At 41.2% G+C, this 15,183-nt stretch overlaps 1 protein-coding gene across 1 annotated transcript in view; it reads right to left on the reverse strand.

The window, feature by feature from the left end:
• LOC132846967 (MAM domain-containing glycosylphosphatidylinositol anchor protein 1) overlaps nt 1-15,183 on the reverse strand; it is a 187,379-nt gene that overhangs the window by 72,201 nt on the left and 99,995 nt on the right. The window contains exons 5-6 of the mRNA XM_060871801.1: nt 9,585-9,781; nt 7,997-8,129 (exon numbers count right to left, since the gene is read on the reverse strand). Of these exons, the coding sequence (XP_060727784.1) occupies nt 7,997-8,129; nt 9,585-9,781 (330 nt within the window). The remainder of the gene's footprint in view (nt 1-7,996; nt 8,130-9,584; nt 9,782-15,183) is intronic.

Here is a 15,183-nt window from a genome sequence, read left to right on the forward strand (position 1 = left end):
CCGTTATAACTATATTAACTCACTGTACCTGTGAGTGGTTTTAATATTATGACTGACTGGTGAATGATCTTTTTATACATGAAATGCAACATAGCATCCTAGAAACGTGTATAACACACGGAAATAATTCAGGGAATAAAGCTATAATACCCGGATGCTTTACTAATATCTGTCCACTATTCCTTGCAAAAATGCTCCAGATCTATCAAACCGCAGGAGATCTTCTGTGTACCACCCTCGCCAAGTCATTCCACAGGCTCCCAACTGCACTTCGATATGGGATCTGACCTGGCTATTTAGAAATCATTGATCTTTTTTCTTCGTTGACTTGGATTTGTGATTTGGGTTGTTATTTTGTTGGAAGGTAACATTTTTCTTCATTTTCAGCTGTCTAACAGAGGCCTACAGGCTTGGTGCCAAAACCGATTGAGAAAAGACGGGGAGCCCACAGGGATATTTCGCCACAAAGTTTGGGGAGATATAGATGGGCTAGGTTTTGACCATCTACCTAAACGACCACAAAGCAAAGTCTGTATAAAGAACGGGTGATTGTTGTCACATGCAGAGAGTGAAAACTTACCAGATATCCCAGCAACTCCTTTAACATTGCTGTAGATCTCTTGACAGTCTCGCTGGTTTTCATCTTGTCCTTTCACCAATGTTGGAAGGACGTCTTGTTCCTGTTGTTGACGTTGGACTTCAATGTGTTTCATGGCTGTGCGTTTAATATTTTGAAAATTCTTTTAGGTCCTTCACCAGATCAAAACCTTCAAGAGATCTCAGGCATGCTCTTTGCAGATATATATATATATATATATATATATATATATATATATATATATATATATATATATATATATACCAACACAACCCTAATTAACAAAAGAGATCTAAATCTGCCATGTATCTTTATATCCTTAATTCAACAGCCAAACGATGTTACAAGTTCATGCAAGCTCATGAGCATCTGAAATGCCAATTACTGCTAGTCGCATAACCTTGTCAATTCTTTGATCGTTCAATCCAAGTCTGTCTGGTATTAAATTCCAAACAAACGACGATGCGCATTAACAACAATGCTGCTCAGAGATAGAAAGTAATTAGTGCTCTGCAATGTTAGCCGCGACAACGGCATCATTAATGCGATTTATGGCCGCTGACTTAACGACACCCAGCTCAATTAGTGCTGCTGAATAATGTTGTGGCATCCTCTATTCCACTCCTCCTCTAAATACTTGCTGTTGTTCCTGCAATCTGTAAATATATATATATATTTTTTTTTTGGTAATGTCCTCACTTATTTAGCGCTTCATCTCGCATATGTACTTTACCTAAGTGCTACAGTCCATTTTAATCGAATCATTAAGCAAGCTTGTACATGCCCTTTCCCAAGGGGAAACACTGTGTACATGTACACACACTCTAAACACACATGCCTATTCATTCTCATTACCTATGATGGTGTATTAGTAATCAGTAGAGGATGTATTAAGGATAAAGAATAGCAGCGGCGTGTAGGTGTAATGAGAGGAAGCCTGATCGATACCGCAATATAACCCCGGTGTGCTTCCGTCCTATACCTTTCTGCTGTTTTTTATTAAATTGCTGACTTCCACCAAAGCCAGCGAGTGAGCACCTCTGGAACGGTCAGTGTTAAGCGTTATACCTTTTCCCTCATGCAGAACAATTACCCGATTTAAAGTAATGTTTTTTTCCTCCAACATGCACTGCTTTTATAGGCATTCACCCCACAAACACTAAATGTGGAAGTGACAATTGAGATTGTTACTATTTCAAAACACGAGACACTCAGATCGTTATCAAACGTGGTACATGTGAATATTCTGATCATCTTTTCTTCATCTTGAGTTCATATCGACATTTAAATCAATGTTGAATAAAAATCTGAATCTAGACCACACACGGAAAAGCACGCCTACAAGATGATGCTACCACCTTCGTGCTTCACTAAGTCCTCAACGTTGTTCCTCCTCCATTCATCCAAATGTAGGCCAAAATGTTTTATAGTATCATCACTTTTTTAACATTAGCATCTCCAGCATAAAAGCCCACAGAGTAAAGTATCCAGACTACTGCTGTCTTGTGAACAGTTCTACCTCATCTGAGCTGTGGCTCTCTGACTAATATCATCCATACCATTCTAATATGGACATATAGGTTCCCAATACTTCCTAAAGAAAAACATGCCTAGAAGATAATACTACCACCATCACACTTCACTGTCGAGAAGGCGTCCTCATGGTGAATAGCGCATCCCTCCGTGCCTCCAAATATAGCTTTGGGCCAAAATGTTCATGACAGCAGTGGGGTATTCAGGCGACAGTTATCTTTTTCTTTTAACCTTTTGTATATTATACAATTTTTTTCATGACCTTTAACCGCATTTAATTCCGTTTCACTTCCAAGATCTAATACTACAAAATGTTCGAGCGGACTGAATACTTACGTGAGACGCTGTAAAATGTTGTATACGCTTCGCTTAGTTTTTCTAATGGACATGAAAATAGATCAGGAGACTCTGGACCTGAGAGTACGTCGTGGTCTGAAATTGAAGATTCCAAATCCATATCTCATTCCACTTTTCATTTACACTCTCCCCCTATCAAGGGAATACCGAAATGTGTGAAGCTTTTGGGCATCTATAATTAATCTTTACGATGAGAGGAATATTGTTTTTTTTTTTTTTTTTTTTTAAAGGACACTATTGCTATGAAGATTTCGGCGGTGAAGACTATTTTGAAAGCCAAGCAGCAGTAAGTCAAGGTAATTGGCCTTAATATTGAAATGGCTCGGCTCTCGTCTGAGCGGATTCGTGATTTAATTTTATCTTCCTTGTAAATAGTAGGAAATTCAGTTGCATTTAAAATTCTGACTGATTCTTAAACGAGAGCGTTCGGAACAAATTATCGGCATGAAGCCTGCGAGCGTGTGATATTAATCTATCACGTGGGATGTGTGTTGTGGCACTGTAGCGGCACTGACTGAACCGTGCGATGTTTATTGGACCTCGTTTTATCAACCTGAACATGAACGAACTGATTTGTAATTTGGTAAATTGTCTGCAGGAGCATTAACGCAAGAAACGTGTCATAAATGACAATCCGGGCAGTTCGGAAAAACACGTGCATCAGACTAGAGGTCCCGAGTTTTGGGGATTCTGCAAAACGAGACCCAATTCTGTGAACCTCGATTATAGACTTTAAATTATCGAATTTTATATATACAGATTACGTGGTCAGGTTTAAATCACTCCTTAAATTTGATTCAGTTTGTTGTGAATCCCGGTCAGATTTCCTTAGAGTGTGTCAGTGGTGTATCCAAGAATTTGTAGTTGGCTTGTCAAAAAATATTTACACGCTTTACATCTTTATTAAGACTGATAACTAAAACCCATTGTGTTTGTGTTGACTGATTTGGAGACACAATAATTGAGACTAGAGCTAAAGCTGTCTGGGTTGAGTGAGTAAAAGAGAACAGGATGACAAGTGAGACAGATTGAGATATGAAGAGAATCCTGGATGTCATTTTATGGCTCTGTCGTTCGTGAAAGCGGGATGTGGCGTAGCATCAATAGAAAGTGCACATCATTATATAAAAATCAATCGTTCTGTACGTGTGTGTATTGTGAGTGTGTGTCTGACTGTCTGCTTGCGCCCTGACCTACTTGAGGAAGAATATAATCCCGAAGCCATTTATGCCACAAGGACAGACAAGAAAATTGCCTCTATATCCCCCTGACATACAAACCTACAACTATATAAGCAGTGAAGCACTGGGGCGCACACACACACGCAAACACACACACACACCTGGAAATAGCCATGCGTTCTTATAGCGCTTTAACCCCACGATTTACTTGTCTATAACGTATTCTGTAAACGATATTTAGAACATAACAATCCTGAAGTCTCTGCTCTGATTTGTCAAAAAGGCGTTGATTTATTTTCAAGCAATAATTTAATCCGAATTACAAATCACCGGGTTCACATTCCTGCGCTCGTTCTGTATGCTGCACGTATGGAAAACGTTTTCTGGATAGGGTCTCCGGTTTTATTGTCTGTAAATAAAGGCTGGTGAGAGGACTGCATACAGGGTTAGGGTTTAGGGTTAGGTAAAGAATAACAATAAATAAATAAATAAATAAATAAATAAATAAATAAAACCATGCACTGGCACACATCCTTAAAATTTCTAACTACTGGGTCTATAACCTTTATCCCTTTTATCAAATTGGGGGAAAAATAAAATATAACGGAGGAAGAAAAGCTTTTAGAATGCTTATAGAACAGATCATCAAGTAATAAGCATTTGTTATGTCTGGATTTGAAACCCGTTCCTGTGATCTGGAACACACCGACTTAAAGGTGGGGTCTCCGTTGTTTGAAAGCCAATGTCGACATTTGAAATCACCAAAACAAACACGCCCCTAACCCAAATGGGTCCCACCCCTGTATTGATAGCTCCGCCCACACATACATACGTTACCCTGGCAACTAATGGAAAGAAATGTGTCTTTATCATAGCTGAAGGGAAGAACAAAACGATTGCAGATAAACAAACAAGCAAAAATGACACACAAGCATAATCATGCAAAGGACGGCATATATTAGTTCTGTGTAACAAAACAAAACCAACGTTACTCACCTATCGAGAAGGAAAAAAGCGCCTCGGCGTCTTAAGTAAAGTTGGTCACATATTCACAGATTGGAGTTTCCCGAGTCAATAACTCCTGAGCTAAACGCTGTTACTACACAAATAACACCTCTTCATACATCACTGATGTCCTGATGCTGATGCCAACTCGGCGTCCCATCGCAGGCCTTCCCGCTCCTTCAGTTCTCTCCAGCGCTGTAAAGCTGATCCTATATTAACACGGTCCTACTTCTTGCCTTATCGTAAGCCTTTCTTCGCTTTCTTTCTTTGTTTTTATCCTCCATGTCAATGTTAAAACCGCTTTCTGCTAATGTCACACATGCGCACTGAACACTCTCTCCGCCGCATATTGACAAGACACACCCCTTTCTGCTCATTGGCTACACGTTAGTATTGTTTTTGTTTTGTTTGGCGGCCCAACGCAGTTTTCTTAAGCATTTCTCAAACAACGGAGACCCTACCTTTAACCTATTGAGCCATCTTGCTTTAAAACGAAATAAAAAAAAGTAAAAAAAAACAAGGAGAACAGGAATTCTGATCGGGTTCGTGGGCGTTCCACAGCATTGGGTGTAAACAGACTATTAGGTAACTCCAAAAGTTCTTTCTTTTGTAGTGGAGCGGCCGTTTTGTGGTGCTCTTGTTCAACTGAGGTGTCAAATGTCCAAACGCTGAAACTTATGGGGATTTTTTTTAGCTATCTACTACTTCTACTACTATGTGAATAAACATCTGTGATTGGTTGAACAGAAATGTTAAATAACATGAGGATGGCAAAGTTGGTCTTGAAAATGTCAAAATTTTATCTGCTATGAAAGAAAAGTGTGTTTCAAGCAGCTCTTGTGTTTGTGCGCACATGTGTGTGTGTGCGCGCTAAGCCAAAAAAGATGCCTCAGTAGACATCTCACTCCCTTAGACTTGGCCAGGAGCACCATACATAATGTGTATATATGCAGGTCTGTGTATGTATGTGTGTGTGTGTGTGTGTGTGTGGCAGGGGAACAAATTCTGCCAGGGGCAATATTCGTGGCCTGCATGCTCACATACTCTGTCATGATGTGTGTGTAGCTGCAGGTCTTATCTCTGATTAGCTATGCAGGTGAGTACTTCTGTCTGTGTGTGTGTGTGTGTGTGTGTGTACGTGTGTGTGTGTGTGTTGGCTGACTGATATCAGGACCAGTGGCTTACAAAACTGATGCCACTGTATCCGAGGTCCTGTATTGTTGGCATGAGAGAGGAGCATCAAGCTGTGATGATAGAAAGCCATTTTCTAGAACTAACTCTCTCTCTCTCTCTCTCTCTCTCGTATAAGTTTCTCCTCTTTCATTTCCTCCACTCGCTTCTCTTCACATCACTGTTCAAGGGCGGATTTTTGACAGTATCGAGTCATATCTCTGGTCTTTCTCAGACGCTCACCGTATCCGCACACGAGTCTGATCTGATCGCTGACCGGACCTGTATCACACTGGGAATCTTTTGGTCAGAGACTGATAATGTAGAGGAAGAAAGAACCTGCTCATGTACGTGCATGTGAGATAAATAGTTAACGTGAGAGGGTCCAAGAACTTAAAATTGACAAAATCTCCATTGGCGTACTACACACTTGGCACTCAGGCGTATATACTGTACAGGACTGTGCAAAGGTTTTAGGCAGGTGTGAAAAAATGCTGTAAACAAAGAATGCTTTCACAAATGGAAGTGTTAAATATTTATTTTCATAAATGAACAAAATGCAGTGAATGAACAAAAGTGAGATCTAAATCAAATGAATATTTGGAGTTTCTCTTTTCTTCCAGCTGTAATATAAAACATTGTTCATGTCTCCTTCTGTCTCGCCGCACTCAAAGGTCTGGTCATTTTCCTAAAGATGTTACAAATATAGAATAAGGCAGTCCTGGAGCGAGCCCATGTGTGTGCCCTGTTCTTTTTGTTTTTCTTCTCATTCTGAATTCGCATTCGCTGTGTTTTTTTTTTTTTTTTTGATCAGAAATAGAAGAGAGAATGAGAACGAACAGAAAAAACAAATCAGAGCTTCGGTGCTGGGGCTTCTCTTATGCGCTGCAGTTTGTAGTATGTGGAAAAACAAATTACTATTTCTGCCAGTGGTTTTGCTCCTTGGTGCGCTTCTATTACAAAGTGTTTATACTGTGTGTGTGTATATGTGTGTGTGTGTGTGTCTGAATCTCAATCCAGATTTAATGCAGTATGAGAGGGTCTGTAAAAAACTCACTGTGTCACTGTGTTTATGCTTCTGTACGTCCGTGCTGCTTAATAACATGAATTTGTAAAATATATTCAGCAAAATAAGTAGTAAAGAAATATTTTAATTCATTAATAATAATAGTAATTAAAAATAATACTAATACTACTAATAATACTACAGGGGGGCACCGTGGCTTAGTGGTTAGCATGTTCGCCTCACACACTCCAGGGTTGGGGGTTCGATTCCCGCCTCCGCCTTGTGTGTGTGGAGTTTGCATGTTCTCCCCGTGCCTCGGGGGTTTCCTCCGGGTACTCCGGTTTCCTCCCCCGGTCCAAAGACATGCATGGTAGGTTTATTGGCATCTCTGGAAAATTGTCCCTAGTGTGTGATTGCGTGAGTGAATGAGAGTGTGTGTGTGTGCCCTGCGATGGGTTGGCACTCCGTCCAGGGTGTATCCTGCCTTGATGCCCGATGACGCCTGAGATAGGCACAGGCTCCCCGTGACCCGAGGTAGTTCGGATAAGCGGTAGAAAATGAGTGAGAGAGAGTGAGTGAGTAATAATTCTACTACTACGGTGCAGAAGCGATATGCGGGATCCAAGCACTCTTCAAATGGCTAGATCAAATTAGACTAATGATAGATAGATAGATAGATAGATAGATAGATAGATAGATAGATAGATAGATAGATAGATAGATAGATAGATAGATTACTATTTTTATTAATAGAATTATAATATTAGAGGCATAGAAGCAATATGTGGGGTCTAAGCACTCCTCTCATAGTAAGTACAAGTTAGACTAACAGTAGATAGATAGATGCGACTGCTACTGTTCATGCCCGAGAGCTAATCCTGTGAAATGCTTGCTGAAAGCTAAACGTATATCAGCCCAATCTGACTTTGGGCTCCAAGTAAAAGTACATTTTTAGTAAACTCTGCATCCTACAGATGACCGTTCACATATATACATTCATACAGCTTTATTAAATGAAATGAACTAAATGAAGCTCCGCCCCGTAAAGTCTGACTGGCAAAATTGTTTACAAATGTCAACAAGTTTAAGTCTGAGAACGATTCATGGAATTCAAAGCAAAGAAATGTTAGGAAAAGTGGAACTTACAGGTGGCGTTGGTTAATCGGAAGGTGACTGATGTATCCGGTATGTCACAGACGTTGCGGACGGACACCTGACACGTGTAGTTCGCAAAGTCCTGAGGGCGAAGATTCTTCAGCTTTAGCACCTTAGTCTCACCCTGTGAACACACACACACACACTCTAAACTGACAATGCACTGCTACTGCAGGTGTTTTGTTTTTCTTTTTGGCCATTAGCACTGATATTTAGCTGATTTAGCAGATATTTAGCTGATTAAAATAAAGGTGGGGTTGGTGTACTTATTATTATTATTATTATTATTATTATTATTATTATTATTATTATTATTAACATACAAACCTGTTGCTTATATTGCATCACAGCCCAACGTTGGCTGTTGCCCAATATATCTAGTAAGCTAGTAAGCTATATTAGATAACGTGTGTTGCATAAGTATTCACCCCCCTGAAACATGTCTACATTTTATGGCATTACAACCTGGAAGCATCAGACTCGACTAGGCATCAGACTCGAATTGGCATCAGACTCGACTAGGCATCAGACTCGACTAGGCATCAGACTCGACTAGGCATCAGACTCGGGGTTGGGGTTCGATTCCCGCCTACACCTTGTGTGTGTGGAGTTTGCATGTTCTCCCCGTGCCTCGGGGGTTTCCTCAGGGTACTCCAGTTTCCTCCCCCGGTCCAAAGACATGCATGGTAGGTTGATTGTCATCTCTGTAAAATTGTCCCTAGTGTGTGAGTGAATGAGTGTGTGTGTGTGTGTGCCCTGCGATGGGTTGGCACTCTGTCCAGGGTGTATCCTGCCTTGATGCCCGATGACGCCTGAGATAGGCACAGGCTCCCCGTGACCCGAGGTACTTCGGATAAGCGGTAGAAGATGAATGAATGAATATCTCTAAGACTCCAGCTGCAGATGAAATGATGAAAATGATGTACTCTGAAGCCATTAACACTCTCTTTTTTCCTCCCACTGGTTAATTTCCCGCGTCTCCTTGCTGCCTGACCACGGAAATTGCTGTGGTGCAACTCCTGGGGTGCCTCGGTACCGCGTATTAGTGGTGTTTAAATGATAAGGGCATGCGGGAGAACAAATAAAACACAAAACAGTGCTACGTAGCACTCTATAATTAGAATGAATAAGAGGGGCATTAGGGTTGAATGTTTTTACTGATTGGGACCGTCCGGTTTTTATAGTGAGTAATACTGAGATTATCATAAACAGCATGTTAAGAATGCGCTTGATTGAAGTGTTCAAAAGTAGATGTTTTCAAACGGCGACCAGCATGGCTTAGTGTAATGCTTCTTAAATTGGAAGGAACGATAGATTACAAGAAGCATACACACGGTTGTGTACAAGCAGGAAGTCCAGTGATTGAGTATGACATTAGAAATACTGGCTCACTTGTTGAACAAACAGAACTCTTTATATTTTTGTGTTTTCCATAAAACATTATTGACACTATTTTATAAAAATGACCCAACATCAGATAGATTTATTAACCATCATCAGGGTCATGGTGGATCCGGAGCCAATCCCTGGAACGTTGGAATTTGTCTGGAAAGCAAAACGGGAATGGAATGTGGTGTACCTGCGTGTATAAAGGTTCGTAGATGTCCACGCCGTTGTCTTTGCTTTGTTCGATGGGAACGTTGCCTCGTTTCCAGATGAAGCGAGCCGGAGGGTTGGAGTTGACGGTGCAGCGCAGGAACACCGTCTTCTCCTGGTAGTAGTTCCCTCTTACATCACTAATAGTCTGGTGTACGGTGAGCATGGGCTTATCCAAGTCTGCAACACACACACACGACACATCATGAAGACCATGCTAGATTATCTCTTGTAAAAACACTGATCGTCTGAAGGGAATTATTATTATTTATTTATTTTTTGGATTTTTAAAACGTGACCTTCTCCAGTAAGTGATCTGAACAAAGTGAACCCATGCTAATGATCCACTACACCTGCACTTCCTGGCATTTATTCATACAGTGATTGAAAAAAAATTAAAAAAAGGTGTGCTGAATGTATCTGTGTTCAGTATTGAATGTATTTGTCATGTCACAGTGTTGGTTAATGGCTCTCAGACACTTCAGAGCTTTTCTGTTTTAATCTAGCTGACTAACAGGAACCAATATGTTTATAGAAAAGCCCCCCAAAAGATACAAAAAGTGGTGATATCAAACCTATTGATATTTCTGCTCTCTGAGATGCTCCAAGTGCTTATTCATATCTTCAACCACTAAAATTCAGTGTAAGGTCATAAACAAACCGGAAAAAACACACGTCTCACACCGAAAGCCAACTGACTTACGACGATAGAATCATTTACACACTGATTGAAAATGCCACAACAGTTCGCGTACTGCCAGAACCGCTCTACTGAGGATGCCATCGCTCATCTTCTCCACACTACGATGAGCCACCTGGACTGCAGAAAAGGGAATTATGCAAAAATGCTGTTTGTGGACTACAGGTCAGCGTTTAACACCGTAATTTCCTCCACGCTCACCTCTAAGTTGGAGGTCCTGGGACTCAATGGATCTCCAACTTCCTGACAGACAGACCACAAGCCGTACGAGTGGGCAAACACACCTCATCCACCCTCCCCCTCAGCACTGGAGCTCCCCAGGGTTGTGTTCTGAGCCCCCTGCTACACCCACTGTACACATATGATTGTGTGGCCACTTCCAACTCCACCACCATCATCAAGTTTGCCGACGACACTGTTGTGGTGGACCTGATCTCCAACGACGACGAGACGGCCTACCTACAGGAGGATGGTGCCAGGAGAACAATCTTCTCCTGAACGTCAGCAAGACTAAGGAGTTGATAGTGGACTGCAGCACAAAGCAGGAGCGGTCATACCAACCGCTAAACATCAACGGGACCCCAGTGGAGAGAGTGGACAGTTTCCGATACCTGGGTGTCCACATCACACAGGACTGTCTTGGTCCTGTCACATCAACACCCTGGTGAAGAAGGCTCGGCAGCGTCTGTACCACATGAGACGCTTAAGAGACTTCAAACTACCCTCTCAGGTGCTAAAGACTTTCTACACCTGCACCATTGAGAGCATCCTGACAGGTAGCATCACTTCCTGGTTTGGAAACAGCACCATTCAGGACAGGCGAGCCCTCCAGAGGGTGGTGCGATCAGCTGAACGTACCATCCACACTGAGCTTCCTGACCTGCAGGACATCTACAACACGTGGTGCCGGACCAGGGCCAGGAAGATTGTAATGGTCTCTTTTCTTTGTTGCGTTCAGGGAAACGCTTCCGCTCCTTGGAAGCAAACACAGAGAGAATGAAAAGAAGCTTCTTCCCACAGGCCATTCAGAGTTTAAACCAGGAACCACCCAGGACCTGGATCTAGTACTGGACCTCTCCCCTTCACTGTTTTTCTGCACACCTTTTTTGCACTGCCACTTTAACTCTGGACAGTGACTTTAACTCTGGACTTGCACAGTACAGTACCACTTTATACACTTAATACACACCATACTGCACATGGACACCTTAAGGACAATAATTAACACCACACGCATTTATGTATATTTATGTATATCGTCGCTGTCAGGCGGAATTCTTGTATCTCCAAAACCGTTATTTTTCAGGAAATTAAAAAAACGCAGTGCACAGGGTTTAGTCCGCGTTGCAGTGGATTGTCTTTCACTAAATTCCTGTCCTCAGACGAGCACCAGAACTAGCGAGGGTCAAGATTTTTTTTTCTTTGAGCCCAGTGTTTTGAAGACATTTACCTCAGAAGACGTGTTGATTCGTTTGCGAGAAATATGCCGCGAAGCTCTCCCGCGGAGTGAGGAAGAGGTGGACAGTTGAAGTGTCCAATGGAGTTATGAGATTTGCGCTCAAGCTATTTTCAAGACTTTAGATTGGTTAATAACTTGTAAAAATAACAGACCCACGTGGGGACTGACCAATAGCATCGATATGTGAAAAAATATGAAATTGACCAAATTGGGACATACGAGGTTTCCGCCCGACAGCGACGATATACATTATTTTTCACTTATATTTTCATATTTTATATAGTTTCTTTTTATATAGTTTATACTTTTTTATTTATCTACGTCCTTTTGGTTATATTTTTTTATCCCAAATTGCATTCCTTATGTTTGAATACCGGACAGATGCAAAAAGCATTTCACTGCATGACGTACTCTGTATGCGTGTGTATGTGACAAATAAAATTTGAAATTTCCAGTGTAGTGGTAAAAAGGGTTAAAAACCAGGAAAGTCATTAAGATGCTGATCACCGAAGGCTTCGTTCTCTGGTTACAACATGATCCATTCAGCACACATCTCACACAACACAACATCGCCTGGTTGGAGTCTCGTTGCCTGGTGTGCACTTCGCTGGAGATCGATCTGCATGGACGAACCGTGGCTCAGGATTGATCTGGATCGGTCGGCTTTGTGCTCGGGTCTTCATCAGTGATCATTTGAAGACTTCAGCAGGAAGGAGTGAGAATTAGTGATGGATCTGTGGTGAACTCAGATATGACTCTGACCTGTTAGTTCTTCCGGAGCTCTTGGTTCCTTAATCCCACTTGACTACAAACTGTTGAAGAAACAACGTTATTTACGTTGACATTATTTCCTGTTCAGTGTCACCTAAATGAGGATGAGGTTCTTCTGAGTCTGGTTCCTCTCAAGGTTTCTTCCTCATATCATCTCAGGGAGTTTTTCCTCACCATCGTCACCTCAGGCACGTGTATTGAGACAATGTGAATTGTGAAAAGAGCTATATAAATAAATCGAAGTAAATTTACCGTCACAATACCAGTGTTGGGCAATAACGCGTTACTGTAACGCAGTTACTTTTGACAGTAACTAATACTCTAATACTCGCTACTTTTTAAATAAAGTAACTCCGGTACCGTTACCATATGGTGTGTTTGTCCCTTACTTTTAGAAATGAATTCATTTAGACTGAAGTGTAGCCTGCAGCCTAACCTGTTTACAGCAGCGACGCATTGTAGGATTGGTGGATGCCAACCTGTAAACACGAAGACGCCGCACTGTGGGCGTGTTTCCGTTTATTTGAGTATGTGCCATACCTGCAAACTCACAAGAGGTGAAAAAGGTGACAAGGTTTGAAATATACACCCCCTCCACAACACCCCCCTAATTTTTCTCTGTACAATTTGAGTGCCTTGGAACCAGGGGCGGTTCTAGACCTTTTTTAGGGTGGCTCCAGCCCCCCGTCTGTCATCTCAGCCACCCTTATAAGTATAAACTCTAAGTATAATTTTTACTTTCATAAATAAACAATAAAAATTACGTTAAAATGCAGGACATGTCGTGGATGGGAAAGAAAAATATTTATCAGTTTGATCCAAGAGCGATTTTTTTACTTTGCTTTTACGCGCGAGATGGATACGTTTATCTATAATGTTAATCGCCGCAAAGACGGTAACCAAAAGCAGTGAAATTTCACTATTCTTATTACCAGAGTTGTCATATAATATATAATGTAAAACTCTTCTTGTTTTAAATTCTCACTGAGGGCTAAAACCCCCTAAAGATGAAATCCTAAAACCGCCCCTGCTTGGAACCTTAATAAATTGATGAACACGAATATATAAGACGCGAGGATGATTGAGACGTGAGGCGTCATCTGCTTACTAGTGCTTCACGCTCCAGTCCATTTGGTGGCGGTGAATGCACCAAAAATTGGTTTGCCATCCGCCATAAAAAGTCATTAGAAGTAGAGACGCGAGGCATCAGCTTGATAGATGGTATACTACGCTGCGTCCAAAACCGTCGCCTAAGCACTACTTCGCCTAATTATAGGATGGAAGTAAGCGGTTTCGGACGCAGCTGAAAGAGTCAAGGCGAGTCAAGGCGAGAGCAAGACGAGTTTCTCAAAGTGGAAATATGCTCATTATTTCTTTAAAAAAAAGTAACTAAGAAGTTACTTTTAACAGTAACGCGTTACTTTTTGGTGAAAGTAATCAACAAAGTAATTGAGTTACTTTTCGAATGAAGTAACTAGTAACTGTAACTAGTTACTATTTCTTAGTAACTAGCACAACACTGCCTAATACACACACACACACACCACCTAATATACAAATACACACACATTACACCTTAAACTGAAATAACGATAGCTGTTTGGAGGTAGAAAAAGCAGCTTGTATGCATTTGACGGAGTAAAACAATATTGTGATGTCATAATTTCACTTCATTTCTTTAGAACTTGATTGATACAAATATTCGCTTGTGTTTAAAATTCAGCTCTTAATTTCCCCGGAGAATGAAATTCCTTTACACGTTTGTATGCAAAAAAAAAAAAAAAAAAACCTCTATAAAAGAAGCAATCTATTTTCTCTTCGCTTTTACATTATCTTTTTTCCTCTCCCCCAGATGAATCACCTTCTTATATGTGAACCGGCTCATGAAAGAACACTTCGGCTGGAAGGATAACGACTGGCGGGTTCCTGCTCCCGGATGCCGTGTTTGTGAGATTGTAGAAATCGTGTAGCTGAAATCTTTCTCGTTCCTGTTTTTTTTTAATTAAGTGTTTAAAATAAAGTAGGCTTTAATTAATTAATGTCAGTAATCAGACTCGTCATTAAGCTCGACACGTTGGGAGGGATTATATATTCAGCTGGAGGCATATATTCAGGCTAACACACACATACACACACACACACCTAGAAAGACAACACCACAACCAGAACAAGCAATAACACAACAGATAAGAGTGGCGGAGAAAGTGAGACAATCCAGACACAGTGATAATGTGTGAAGAGAATGAGATGGAGGAGGAGTGTGTGTGTATGTGTGTGTGTGTGTGTGTGTACAAATGCGTGCGTATTCACCAGAGATAAAACATGTGTATCCATGTCCTTGCTCTCCAGAGCAGGTGTCTAATTAAAAAAAAAAAACATATGTAGGTGGAAAGGAGCACGCGAGCAGGGAGCAGTTACTCAAGCCTGGGCTGAGATCTCACTTGCTCATCACACACAACCGGAACAAATCTAAAATGCAAGGCGGGAGTTAAATCGAGCGATAACGGAAAAGACGAGCAGGAATTGTTTCTTTTTTTTTATTCGAGTCATAAACGAGTCACAGACGGTGGACAAAACCCTGATGTGTGGTGTGAATGATATACAGGTATTATAGTGAAGTGTACACCACATACACATACACACACACACACA

Source organism: Tachysurus vachellii, chromosome 6 (genome assembly GCF_030014155.1).
Source record: "Tachysurus vachellii isolate PV-2020 chromosome 6, HZAU_Pvac_v1, whole genome shotgun sequence".
Lineage (NCBI taxonomy): Eukaryota > Metazoa > Chordata > Actinopteri > Siluriformes > Bagridae > Tachysurus > Tachysurus vachellii.